The 15115-nt window shown below is 37.4% G+C and overlaps 1 protein-coding gene across 1 annotated transcript in view; it reads left to right on the top strand.

Moving 5' to 3' along the window:
• LOC122805306 (solute carrier family 22 member 6-A-like) overlaps positions 1-13574 on the top strand; it is a 982968-nt gene extending 969394 nt beyond the window's left edge. The window contains exon 10 of the mRNA XM_044075394.1: positions 13427-13574. Within this exon, the coding sequence (XP_043931329.1) occupies positions 13427-13574 (148 nt within the window). The remainder of the gene's footprint in view (positions 1-13426) is intronic.
• Positions 13575-15115: the final 1541 nt, after the last annotated feature.

The following is a 15115-nucleotide window of genomic DNA, read 5'->3' as shown; positions in this document are numbered from 1 at the left end:
AACCCTAGTTTTATGACTTGCTTGGACAGTGGCCACTTATTAAGGTTCTGCTACAATGGAAAGTTTCTTACCAGCACCTGTACTGTCTCGTGTTTTGTCTGGGGGGTCAGCCTTCTACACATTTCCTTGTTGATGATGCAGACGTTTTGCTACTATTTCTGTTTTCTTTTTTTCCACTACACCTGCAGGTCACAGTCATAAAGGTATCATTACTAATGCATGTAGATTCCATGAAACAATTTGTTAAACAAGGCACAAAATATATATTTCAGTACAATTTCATGAGGTAAAATATGGCTTACCTGCACTAATTCTGTGGAATAAAATACATTTGCCCCTGGTGTATGATCATGTAGATACACAGAAGTATAGTTAAGTGGAAAATATGTTTCTCACAAAATAATACCCTTTTCAGGTTATAACCTTAGAGGTTCTTACATCAAATGTAATTGAAAGTACAGAGGGCATAAACCAATGACACACTGGAATGACCTTCTTTTTCCAAAAAGATATTGATTTTTTTAAAGAACCTTGAATTTCAGTTAACTGTCCATAATTATGATTGGCAGTAGTTCCTGTTCTTTCCTGATATGCCACAACATTCTCTTAATGTTCATTACCATAAATAAAATGCAATACTTGCTGTTAATGTTTGCAAAACCAGAGTTCATGTTCCTCTTCCTGAAGCCAAGTATGCAATCACAAAGCATCTGACTTCTAGGAACTCACTTTAGTCAGAAGGAACAAATATTAACATTTTATTCCATGTTTTAAATTCCCCACATCTGTCATTTTTATAATATGGCTTTGCTGCATCCCTTGTGCCCTCTCCATATGTTCTTTAACCAGAGCTGTAACTATGGAGGGATAAAGGAGGCAGCTACCCTGGGCTCAAGCTGTCCGACGGCAAGATTGCCAGGTGCTTACAGTGAAGTAGTACAGTACTGTCTTTGACTTCTGAAGCCACAGATATATTGTAGCTTCATAAATGAATGCCAATACAGCATTTGCAGCTCAGCTGAAACTCTGAAATGCTTAGTTTGTGAAATGAATGATTGGTGGTAGCTGTAGCAAGCTGTTTGCTACTGTTTTAGGAAGCAGCTTACTACAGTTACAGGACTGGAGAATTATTTTTGGTCTTCAACTTTGAGAAGACTTTGAATTGAGAAGGGGCTACTTTTGAGATCTACACAGGGGGCCAGATGAAGCAGCTACATTTCCTTACAAAAGGTGTAGGCAGGCATACTCTTTGTACTCTGAGTACATTTTTTTTCTGAGCATCATATCAAAATGGCTGCTTTTTTCAGGTCATATTATGTCTATAACTGTCTAAACTAATGCTTTTTTACAACAGGTGCAATATTCCTAATCCAAAAACAATATTTTTAATAGTTTTAGGGAGAACAACTGAAAATGTTACTTACATTAATTAAGTGCTTGGGGGGCAGCATTTTGAGATATATGTCCATTTTTATGTGATAGGTGTCCAAGGGTGGGTAGCACTGCCAGCTTGTGAGTACAAAATAGAATTTGCCTGCTACACCTCTGTTCTGAATTTCACTGGCATAACAGATTTTAAGTTGTCTTGCACATTTGTACATTATGCTACTACACTTTCTAAATGTGTTTTTCTCCTCCTTCCTATTTCCTTACTATATGTAGTAAACTTCTGGGATGGCCACCCTATATTAACTTTTCTTTCTCCCACTACACTTATAGCAAAAAAAGGAAATAAGGATGTAACTGAACCCAGTCCTTACCCTTTTATTCTGTGGCATTCTTTAGCATGGACTTCAGAGTTTTAATGTGTGCTCCACTAACCCATTGGATTGATGGTGGTACAAGTACGCTGAAATTCTAAACTGTTTTATTTGAAAACAGTGGCAAACTTGGTATATTATTTGACTTAAATGGGGTCCTCTGCTGCAAGAGTATTTCTTTAGAGTTCCCTACCCTAGAGAAAAATAACATTAGTCCTGTGGCTGCTGATTTAGTATTGGTTTCCATGGGTAAAGCCTAGGCTCCTGGTATTCTATTAATAAATCGACATGTAGGTTCCTGGTATTCACAAATTTCTCTAGGAAGTTCCCCCAAAAATCTCCACGCTTAGTCATGAAATCCACCTCAGTGAGAAGTCGTTATATTTCCTGTCATGGGCTTTCATCCCTTCTTTTAACCATAATGTTTCAGGTGACCCACATTAACCGTTTTACTACTGCAATGTTTTTTTTAGTCATTGATGTTAGTTTTTACTACAATATATATCTAGCACCTCAAAACAGCAATTCTGACATTTGAGTGACAATTTCATGTAAAGACAAACACACACACACACACACACACACACACACACACACACACACACACACACACACACACACACATACACATAATAAAAATAATATATTTTTTTACATAGGGTTGGAATATCACATCAGCTGTTGCCACCCATTTCAGTTCCGTCCCACTCTCATGCCTTTGTTAGCAGTCATGCCTGATTGCCACAGGTCTTCTTTTATACAGTCCATCCATCTCTTCTCTAGATGTCCCCATCCCCTCTTGCTCCTTGCTTTTCCAAATCTTCTACACCAAGTTGTCTATTGCTTTCCTGAACATGTGACCCAACTACAGTAATCTATTCACCTCAAATATCACTGCTACTGGGGCTACTTTGGCATCTGCTCTGAGGTCCTCATTTGCTCCCTATAAAAAGATCAAAACTACAGGAAAAGAGTAAATCTGAAACATCACTCTTCTCCTTTAAACTTTTTTTTTTGCAGTGGGCAAGCCTCCCTGCACCCTCCAATGTGGGGGGCAAGCCCACAACATACCCCAAATATATATACCGACTCGAGGATCACCATATCTCAGAGGAAAGTGAATTTTCTGAGAAATGACCATTTCAGGCTTAGTGCATGTACAGTAAGTCCATTTTTTTGGCCATTCAGTCTTCATGTTTTGAGACTCATTCTAGTGGGTCCCAACATTTCAAATGGATGCCATCCTCATTTCTTCAACTGTCCCAAAATGTGTATTCTACCAATGATCTCAGACATTTCATCTCTATCACCTCAGACTCCTTCAGCTGGTCTGCATCACTGCTGACAGGGTGTTTATGATACCACTGGATTTGCAAATGTGTAATAGGTTTGACAAAACTGGGTCTGTTGAAGCTCTATATGCAAGGCAGAGGTCTCCCCTCAGTAACCTATATAATACTGAAAAAGGGACAAGAGATAAGGCTTTGAGATGGTCTGCATATTTACAGTTCAGTGAGAAAGTGTTGTGGTCAGTCTTATGGTGAATTCCATCTGTGACAGGTATTCAGACCGATGCATACAATAAGGGGCATTATATTCAATGATCGGCCTAATGAGTGCTGAGTACAGTGGAACAATTATATCACTAGATCTGGATGTAGTACCTTTACATATAAGATGACAATGAAAAAGGACTTCCTTACAACAGTCGATACATGGTGATCAAAAATTAATTCATTGTCAACATAGGTTCCCAGATCCCTAAATACTGGATCAGTTTACAGGGCTGTGTTGTCAATATGATAGTTAAAAGTGGAGTAGTCATGCTTGCCAAATGTTATGATTATATACTTCTTAGCTTTTAGTTTTAGTCCATGGTTTTGTCACCAATTATTTGTTTGGGACAGGCCTTTGAAGGATCTTGGTGTTTTCAAGCAGTTTATGATGTCACCAAAATAAATGTCATCTGCAAAGTTGGTCAGCCACAAAGCCTTAACATTTGCTTTGACCTTCAAGATATAAACACCAAATAGGAGTGACCCAAGACTGAATTCTGGAGTACACTGTTAGTGGCAGGTCATTTGGAGAAGGTATAGATGCTCATCCTAATCTCCTAGATTCTGTTTGCAAGCCCATTTGCTATCCAACAAGTTACACAGGTATTGACGTTTAGCTGGGAGAGTTTATCTATGATACCTGGGTATGGGATGGTATCGAACACCCATACATATGCAGTATGCACAGTTTTGCCCTCATCCATTGCTTCAATAATGTTTTTGAAGAAGTTGACCGAGTTAATTAGACTGTACCTGCCACTGACAAATCTAAATGGGGTTGGGTCAAGAGTCTGTAAGTTACCTGTATCCTTATATATTAATTATAATCCTTATTGTGATCCTTTTCATAGACTTACAGATGAGATAGATCAACTTATTAGTGTATAATTACTCTGGTCCATTGAAGCCGCTCCTTTGTGCAAGAAAATGACTATTGCTGTCCTCCACTAATCTATCACTTTATTGAGGCAGATACTGAATGGCTTCTTTTGGAGCTGAGACCATTCATGTTTCAGGCTGACCAGTAGGCAGTCTGGTATGTTATCTGGCTCCAGAAGTCCATAGGTATAGCGTTCTTGATCCTTGACAACTCCTTGAGAACCTATAGGGGTGCATGTTTGGGTATGTGATCGGTAAATATTGGAGGTCTGGGGTTGTGAAATTCGAGCAACATTTGTCCACTAGTAGATTGGTCATATACTCTCATCTAAGTATGTGGTATCATTTACTATTAGCTGTGCACAGTGCTGGGAATTGTTTCAGACATTTTTAACATAATTAAAGAAGGCTTTTTGGTTATCCTTCACCTAGGTTCATTATTTTATCTCATATCTTGCTTTCCTTTATATGATCAGGGTACACAGTTCCTTGTTAAGTTTAGCAAGAACATTTTTGGTATCTTGGGAGTTAGTTTTTTTTGTGTGAAATATGTCTTTTTTCCCATTTTTATAGAGCCTGTTTATATTTGAATTCTACAGGAAGTGAGAGGGTAGGGTGTTAGGACCTGGCGCTTCGCGTTCTAGGGAGGAACACCAAATTGGAGAAAAAAAAAACACTTTTTTGCTGTTATACAGAGCATGAGGTGGAAAGGTATTAGGGCCTGCACTTTTCTTTTGCTCCTTAATCTTTGAGGGCAGATAGACAAGAAAGTAGAACCAGATGCAAAATGAGCCAGTTATGGCTCTGTGTACATGTGCATCAAATTTGGAAGTGAAGGATTTCACATATGGGGATCATCAAGATGGAAGAGGCTTTTGAATTTATCCAGGGCATCAGTCAGCTTTAGTAGATTAGCCTTTGCATAATTTCTGAATACCAAGGTATTGCAAGATGCTTCCATCTTCAGTCTTATGGTGAATGTGATTGACTTGTTGTCTGATTTAACTAGGAAGTAAACATGAAACAACTGCTATGTTGTCTCAAGATGTCCATTTCAATCAGGATGGTCACAGAGACAGTTGGAAAATGCAAATCCATCATTCCAGGTAGTTACCAATGTGAGCTGAAGGGATTGTTGTGATTATGTTTATGAAGTTAATTTATTGGAAATTGTACTTGTGTAATACAGTCTAAGTCTAAACACAAAGAGCAACTTACAGCCTAGCAGGAACTAGAGACTCTTCGCATAACTACTGAATATTTAAAGTACAATAACAATTTGGGGGGGGGTAGGTTGTATTGAGAAATTCCTGTGGTTGTACAGTGTTGTAAGATGTACATCTGAGTTATGGGCAGAGTCAGAATAAATTGCCTTACTTATAACCAGAAAATAAGCAACAAAAAGTTCTGAAGAGCACACCAATCAATAGCAAGACACTTGACTTTAGCCTCTGTAGAAAGTAACACCCACAACCAGCCTGGAAACTTTCTTCTGCATCTATAAGTAATCAGTAAACTAATTATAGAAAAAACTCCCTAATTTATCAGTGAGAACAGTGTAAGCAGTATCAATACAGCCAACATTAAATAATTATATCAAATGTCACTTAGCCTCATGAATAGCTTAAAGGGCAACAGTGGGATTCTGTTATTAAATGCTCACCTTCTCTGTCTTTTTTCTCCCTATTTACTGTCCCTGCTATGAATACACAACACTACAGCATTTTAAATATTTTAAATCAACTGTTTCTCTTCACTAGAACAGTACCTTACTGTACTGTGGTGGCTTCACTTTCAAACTTTTATCCCACCCTGGAAAAGTTTGCTGCAGTCTCCAATTCAAGTCATCAAGGTCAATGAATACAAGTAGTTTTCTGGCCAATTCCCTCCCCAAACTGACATCACCATGACCGTCCTAAAAACCCACCCATGCTGTGATGTCACAGCTCCCTGATCCATCCCCTATCCATACAGAAAGTAAAGGCTAGAACAAGGAAACAGTGCATGAGTCAAGTCTCTTGCTGTGACCTGTCAATCACAGCAGGTAACAGCTCAAATTACTCTTAGCACTTTGACAGCTAGGGAAGTTGGGTGTGAAGGGGGATGGGAGGTTTCACAAAAGAGTGCAATTTAGCAATTCTAAAAAGAAGCAGCAGTAAAAAGCACTTTGAAAGTCTGTCTTGTGGCATTTGCTCTGTTTGTGTTTTAAGTAGTCACTGAATGGTATGAAATGTTACTTAAAACTAACTGAAAGACAGCAGTGTATGCATGTAAAATCAATGCAGTGACAAGAGCTTTAGGAAGAAAGAGGCCACAATGATGTATTTTTTTACAGACAAGCACTGCGTTGTGGGATACCTAGAGGCAGACTAAACAATCAGAATTACTTCAAGATGCTAGACCCCATGTGGTCAGATTCAGAAATTATGTATAAAAATATTTAAAACCCTGTAAATAGCCCAGAGTGGTGTTAAAATGTAGGAAGCACCAAACCATGATGAAGCAAACATGTTTTTTTAGTCTGTGGGTGTGGTTCTCCTTTAAGGGGAAAGACTTTGCAAAATGAGACTTACTGACAACAACCTATAAACGAGAAAAGAGAAAGAATGATGTTGTCAAATTACCATAAGGTGTAGACAACACCAGATATACTGGGTTTAAAAAAAACATCTAGAACAGGGACAATGGGAGGAAAAAACATTGAACATTTAGCTCTGTAGCTAGCAGACCTGGAATTGCCTTAATGCAATGTAAGTAATGAACTAGCCAGAATCAGAGGGTAAATACGTCATTCAGACAAGCCATTTAGTAAAAAACTGTAAGAAAAACTCAGCCAAGCTAGAGTTTTTACTGTGTGATACCTTAAACCTACTGTAATGGAAGCCAAGGGGGCCCACAGGATTTTTTGCAGGGGGGTGCAAAGCCAGAGGCCAGAGCTCCAGGGTATATCTGTTTACTTGAGGATAATCAAGAAAAATATATAACATGATTAACTGTAAAGTACTCAGATCATACATACCATTGCTCATTTCTTGGCTAAATGAGTATACAGTTGCCAGCAACATCAAAGCTTTCCATAAGGCATCTCTTGTAGGTCCTTGCTTAATTTTTGGCCGCATGCAGCTTTAAGTAACAGTGTCCACAGTGGATGGGGCACACATGCTGCTCTTCCTACAATGTGTAGAGTGCTTAGATAATTACATAAGCAGGTGGGACATTGTAAATGATAGCAAAAGCCACACCCCTAGTCATTGCAAAGTAAAGCAAGAAATATTAATTAAAAAAATATTTAATAAATCAGTTAAAACTGAACAGCAAGTGTTGTGGGTGTCTTAGTGCACATACTAATTCTTTCAGTGTAAGCCACTACCAAGATGAAATACAAAATGTGATGTTATGGCAGGTTGTGAGCCAGGTAACTTTACAGCTGAGTTCCTTCCAGAAGCAAATTCTGGCTCTAAATGTGGCTGACATCACTGGTGGTATGAACAAAGTGTAAATGGTTAAACATACTCCTTATCATATCTGCACAAGTTAGATGTATGCTACAGCGGATGTATGCCCTGTATTTCTGTGGTTGGGGAGCAGAGCCAGATCATGGTCAAGTGGGGCCCTAGGCATGGTAATGGATCAGGGCCCCCCTCATATACAACTTCCTCGCAGTCATTCTAGTGTCCCATTACTTGGCTGTTTCTCCCCAATTACTATAAACACTGTAATTTGCATACTGTTTCTGCTTTACTTATACAGTGATTATTTGGATTTAAATTAAAACTTTTATTTAAAATTTTATAGCACAAACACTGATAGCCATTTACTGAACAAAGCAATACAGTCTCACAATGAAAACAGATTTAGCATTAAAACTTCTCTGCCCTTAAAACTCACATTCAATGAAACAGCATTGAAACCCGCATTTATACAAAATGCATCTGGCCAGTGGTAGATAAAGTTTACCTTTGTGGGCTGTTTTCAAATCACAGGCCCCTAGCACACATATTTAGGACCATGCATACATACATGTGTTCTTTGATTCGCCTTCCTGATTGTATTAAATTATATTCCTTATATAATATAGCACCACATAGAGCATGTTTTAAATTTGTAGTTGTGAACATTTTTTTCCAGTAAGCAATGAAATAAAATGCATGAACCAATAATGACAAAACTGCCCAATTCAGAACATTTCCATCATAATAGTCTAATCAAAAGTCTGTCATTACAATCCACCAGTATCAGTAAATATGCACACTCTCTGCAGAAGTAAAAGTCAACTAAATAATTCCACATTAAAGAGATTTATATCTAATGAAGAGGTTGCTTCTAGCAAATAACTTTATATTTCAGTGTTTCAACTACAAATAAAGTACCTGTTGCACTTGAAGAATAAGTTGCCTATGTTACATTAAAAAATGGTAAGCTGGCAATATTGCAATAGGGAATGGATGACAAACTGACAACAGGTTCATAGTTTCTAGCCGTCTCACCCAAAGGACCACATATTCAGGACTGTAGCACCCCACTCCCCTTAAAGTACAATACAGCATCAGCAATCCATCTACATGCTGTGGAAGTAGAACTCACAACCTTCTCCATCAAAAGCAAGTATACTACCTGTTCTGCTACTAAAGATACTTTTAAGTTCTTTGACACAAAAGTGGTACCATTTGCTACACAAAACAGTTACACATTGCAAACAGACTTAGCATGAGCAGCAGTAAACTTCTCTTCCCTTGAAGCTCACAGCTCTTTGAAAATGCACTTGGCACTCAACTCCTTGAAACTAATTTTTAACAACTTGGTGGTTGGGGTAGAGGATTCAGGCTCTTGTTTCCTGTCACCAAGGTACAGGGTTTGAGTCTGAGCAAATTAACTAACCAAATAATATCCCTAACCATGGCATTTCACACACACACACTGACTAACTGTAATGCAGTATCTAACTGGGGTACACACACTGACTAACTGTAATGCAGTATCTAACTGGGGTACACACGCTGACTAACTGTAATGCAGTATCTAACTAGGGTTGTCAACTGTCCTGGATTTTCCAGGACAATCCTGTTTTTCAGTCTTGTGTCCTGTGTCCTAGAAAAGTCCTGGATTTGAGGTTTGGCAGAGAATTGACTGGACCTTAAATTTTATTAACAGTACCAGGCATAGTTTACTTGCTGCACTGCCCATCTTACCAGTCAAGAGCTCCAGATCTTGCAGAATGCGCCACATTTATATAGCCAAATGTCACTTTTCTGCTGCTCCTCATTAAATGGTGGTGGATCTGCTTTGTGTTTTTTGATTGACACATATCCTGCAATTACAACCAATCTGCATTGCAGTATATGAGCAAATCTGATAACTTCTAACACAAAGTGAGCCAAAGAGGACACACACAGAAGTCATCCAATGGCATGTTGCTACAGTTATTGCACCACTGCAATACCTTCGAAAAGGGTATTATGAGGAACCATTTGCTGGATAATCTTGGTGACGTTGTTGTTGCATTTGGATTTTTTTATTCATAATCCTACCTGCCTTCTCTATAGCACAGGGGGTTGTGGACTTGTGGAGTGAAGTGACGAGTAGCAATGACTATTACCTTTATAACAAGATAACTATAAACTAGTAAATAAGAAAGATGAGCTAGTTAATGATAATACTTGCTGAAATGCCAGAAATAATTGAATATCTGATTTTCTGATGTTTGTATCACTTTGATTTTGTTCCATATTAATAGAGTCTGTCACACAGTTAGTGTTAAGCTAGAGTTAAGATTTTTATTGTTTACATATTCATGATAAATAATCCTGAATCATATAAATTCATCAAAGTCATAGCTCTCAACTAATCAGGAACAAATCTCACCAGAGTCAGGGACAAATCCAGAAATAATCAGGGACACTTCAAATCTTAGTAATATTAATGTGAGATATTGAGTGAATAAGAATATGTAAATTATTATACATTTTCTGAAATAAAAGAAGTCTAAAATTCTAATTATTCTCATTATTTATTAAGTGTACCTCAGCACCTTTTCTCCAAAAGTTAACCAGTTTTAGTAGGGATTAAGAGTGACAGAGCTAAGATTTGAGGCAAAATCAGGGACAGTTGAGAGGTATGAAAAACAACTTTTTATAAGTATAACGTAATGCATTTTCACCATCCTGCAAGTTTCCTAGTTGAAGTTGTTGGTAAGCTGTTAGCAAGTATTCCATATTTTGAGGATAGAAGGTTGAGAGCTAGAGCTCCTTTCTTCACTTAATTAGGCAGAGGTACATTTTATGGCTCCTACTGCCAAGATAGGAGTAGGGGTCATTTGTTATTGACTTAATAAAGTCATTTAGTATTTCCATATTTAGTATTTTACTTATTTATTGACATGCAATTGCTGGTAAAGTCTGACTGGGAAGGTTGTCTTCAGACCACTCATTTGTGTAACTGAACACTTTACAAGTTTAGCTGATAAAGGAGAGGATGTGGATGCTGTTTTTGTTTAAATAGCTGATGCCATTTAGTCACTTTCTGCTAAGTAGAAGTATTTCTGTGTTAGGTATCGCAATGTATGAATTGTTTCTGCAGATATAATTTATTTTATTTATTGATATTTGATTAATGAAAAAGTCAGACAGACTGGGTGATCCATCTATGTGTCAACTGGTTGCTTATTGCAGAACAGAACTGATTTTTAAGCTGATTACTGATCAGCAAATTTAAATTGATGCAAGACTGTTGAGGACTATGGTGTTAATTCTGAGTTAGATGCAGTTTTTTAATATAAATAATCAGCAATGCCATTCCAGAGTGTCATACTTATTGTTTAGGAAATGTAGGTTGATAAAAAATGTTCTAGTAACTTTTCTAATGAATTACAGTGCAGTCAATAATTGTACTGCAGTTTCAGTGATGTCCAAGTAGAAAGGTTTGTGCTTATTTAGGGAGTGTAAATTGATGCAAAACCTGTGAAATGTTCAACTCTGGCAGAAAGATCATTTCAGCCATGCCATACAGAACTGGTACATTTTTGTGCAGTGTGAAAATAGGGTGTTTCACATTTTGACTATCTGTTATACATTGCTAGGGTCTATATTCCACATTGGCCCTTTAAGAAGTTGAGACCTATGCTGCCCATTCAAAACATGCTGTAAATACCAGTAATTCATATTTTGATTGGTTGTAGTTAAAAGTTGCACGTTTTTTGTTTTTGTCGAATAACATTAGAGCTTTTGTTCCCATTTCTGCTGTTTACTGTTTTAGACTTATTTATTTATTTTCATGATACTGAGCGTAATTCGTTGAGTGTTGTATTTTTAATGGATATAAGCAAAGGCATTGCAAACATATACAGTGATTCAGACCAAGACTGTGTGGCCATGCCATACAAAAAGGTAAAGGCTGAGAAAGCTAAAGAGAGAATATCATGGTTTTGTCATGAATGGCAAACTGATTTTGCATGCTGTGAAGCAGTCCAGGACAATATGATCACTGCTCACTGCCTGGTTTGTAAAAAGAGCATATTGGTGACGTATGGCAGAAAAATGACTTGCTAACTCACAGCCATACACAGACTCACATAAAAGCACACTGTTCCATGAAATCAGCTGCCATTAGCATTTTTTTCAAGAGATCAGCATTGTTAACTGGAGTTGATAAACAGGCAATGCCAGTAGATTTGGCAAGGATCTATCATGCTGTGCGCCATTACAGTTCTTACAATGCTGCACATTCTGGCACTAAGCATGATCACCAGCTGTATCTGGACTCAGCCATGACCTGTGAAGGCACTAAGGCAGAGACATTGGTGACTGGCGTCCTCATTCCAAAGTCAGTCGAGTCAGTCGTTAAGGACTTGACTAACACCACATCGAGATTTTCTGTGTTGAGAGATGTATCAAATTTGAAGAATTACAAGATGTTTCTTGTATGTGTCCAATATTTTACTGCAGTAGCTGGCTTTAACAAAAAAAATCTTGACATTGTTGAGCTTAATGATGAACATTCTATTTCTGTAGCAAACATATTTCAGGTCCTGGCTGACAATGGTCTTCACATCATGCACATATCATCACATTCAGCTAATAATACCAATGTCAGTTAAAAGCACAAGCAGTCTTCACAGAGTTGCTGAAAAGAAATGACATCATCAAAACTAACTGCACTGCACCATGTGATTCACAACCTGCTGAAGAAGGTAATTGACAAAATGGACTGTGATGATGACATATCGGTGACATTAATTTATAGTCACTTCACCATATCAGCGAACTACAGAATGGACCTGAAAAAGTTTTTTTGAATTCATGGATTTGGAGTACCATGAATGGTTGAGACATGTACCAACCAGATGGCTTTCTCTGGATCCTAGGTTATTGGAATCTTGGCCGACAGTCATTTTGTATTTCATTTTTCTAGGCAGTGAATGCCCTAAGGGAGTTCGTACAAATCTGAGCATAGAAGAAGACACACATGATCATGAATCGGTGAAGACTAATATCAAGAAAGCTTACTTATGCTTTGTGCAAATATCTGGAGTGTTTTTGAATCATCTGTTCATAAAGTGGAGTGGGAAGATTTTATGTTCATTGAACTGTTTCCAGTAATGCAGAACTTGAGAACAAAAATTGAATCATGCATAGCAGTTAAGTTTTTTGGATCCAAAACACATGCTGTTCTTGAAAATGAAAATATGCAGCCATTCCAGACATCAATTATAGAAAATGTTTTGTGCTGCTCTCGAAAAGGGTTTGATGTACCTGGAGAAGTAATTTAATTTACTAGAAGCCATAAACACGTCCAAAAGAGTAAAGCCAAGAACCACAAGCAGTGAAGGTAGAGTTCCAGGAACCACACAAACCAAAGCCCAAACCACAAATCCAATTTATTGAAAGCAAAAACAGCCAAACAACCAATAAATTGGATTTGTGGTTTGGACTTTGGTTTGTGTGGTTCCTGGGACTCTACCTTCACTACTTGAAGTAGTTTAATTTCTCAGAGTCAGAAGATAGTATGGCTTTTGCACTAAGTCACTTGTCGCTCAGCAAACCATCAGAATTTAAACATGTAAAAACTGTAGATACTGCCATAGGCTTATTGCAGGAAGTTGACTTGGGCACTAAAGCTTCACATGCATTGCTGCTGATTTAATTCTGCCATTATCATGTGACAAATGGCAGAAGTTTTTCAGTGCAGTCCATACTGCTAAAGCATTTCCAGTTAACTTGTTTAATGTTGTGTCAGCCGCATTGTCATTGCCTGGGAGCAATGCAATTCCAGAAAGAGTTTTCTCATTGATGAATGCCAAGTGGAGTTTGGAATGAAACAGAACCACAGTTGCTTTGGTGAAAGGCGAACTGCAGGTTGTCCTGAATTACAGCATGACCTGTAGTGAGTTTTACAAATTTGTTTTGCATTGCAATAAGCTGCTGTTATCAGCAAGTAGCAGTTTGAAATATTATTGAAGAAAGCACCTCATGACTTTGCTGAAACCATACCAAAGAAATAGACTAAGTCTTACCTAATGCTATTAGGCCTAGTATTATTTTTTTCACCTGTACTTCTGTTTGTGGTTCCCTGCATGTATAGTTATTGTTAGCTGTTTTCGTACATACTACTATTACTATTTTTCACTCTTCACTATAGCAAACCATTCCCCACTCATTACTTGGTGCAATGTACAGAATTGTTTTTGACATTTGCTGCTTGTACTGTTGTTTGAATTATAGATACTACTATAATAATAGACTAGTTGAAATTAAAGTATTAAGTGATTCATTATCTGTCTGAAGTTGCTGTTAGGCCACTCTTTCCTGGATCTATTCATTGGCTGTGGTGGATTTTACTGTAGGCTTATTGTTTATGTTTCTAGAATACCTGATATGGAATCCAATAAGCAAAAAAGCATAAATAATAGAAATACATATTTTACAGCAGTTATGTGACAGTTTTGTACACTGGAAAACTGCTATAAAACATGCATTTTGTAACACAAAATTACAAAATTTTACTGTCCAAAACTGCTCTAAAATATACATTTTGTAACACAAAATTACAAAATTTTCCCAGGGGGATACCCCTGGAGTCCCTCCCCAAATTATTCCTCATGCCTTTGATCCTTGGATATCTATCATCTTGGATGTTTTCTTTAAAGTGTTGGCAACCCTGTGTCTTACTGAATAACAGTAATGGCCATGTCCAATTGATCTCTAACATTAGCACTAAACTGGAGAAAGGATAATCTGATGAAAGAACCATAAACCAGTATAATGGAGCCATATACTCATGCACTAATTATAACATATTAGTCTTCTATTGCATCTTTCAAGCCCCCAACCATGTTCCGTTCTTCTACATTGAATACATTTACCAAATAATGGTGTAACCATCTTCTTTTTGCCTCAAAGAAACAAATGTTGCCTAGTCAATAAATCACACGTTGTTTTTCTCATTTAATGCAAAACTTCATAATTTCAGATTTCTGGATGTAGTACTCCCCCTTCATAATAGATGTAATTACTTTGAGCAATATCCCCATCATTTCAACCAAAGTCTCAATCATTCCAGAAATTTAAAATTCACAATTTTAAACATTTTACATTTTTAATCTTAGATAAAATTAAAATTTATCCTGGGGTGGCAATTGGAAAAACTTGCTTGTAGAAAAAGAACTTCATTGGCAATTAAGATTAAATTCATTGACACCCCTGGGCTTGAATGATGCTTTATGTGACCATAATGTTTTACAAAGACTACAGGAAAAACTGTGAAGGGGAAGAGTGTATGTTAACAGGGGATTGGAATGCTTTTATTATTGGAGGATTTTGAATTAAATGTGATTTGATTGGTTGAATTTTAATTGACTATGAGCATATATGCTAGTTAATATGTTTTAAGTCTGTTCTGATGAAGTCCAGGAAGGCATGAATGCGC

Source organism: Protopterus annectens, chromosome 6.part1, assembly GCF_019279795.1.
Source record: "Protopterus annectens isolate FY-2018-M chromosome 6.part1, PAN1.0, whole genome shotgun sequence".
Taxonomy (NCBI): Eukaryota; Metazoa; Chordata; order Ceratodontiformes; family Protopteridae; genus Protopterus; species Protopterus annectens.
The sequence above is the reverse complement of the archived record's forward strand: the minus strand, read 5'-3'. Positions and strand labels throughout refer to the sequence as shown.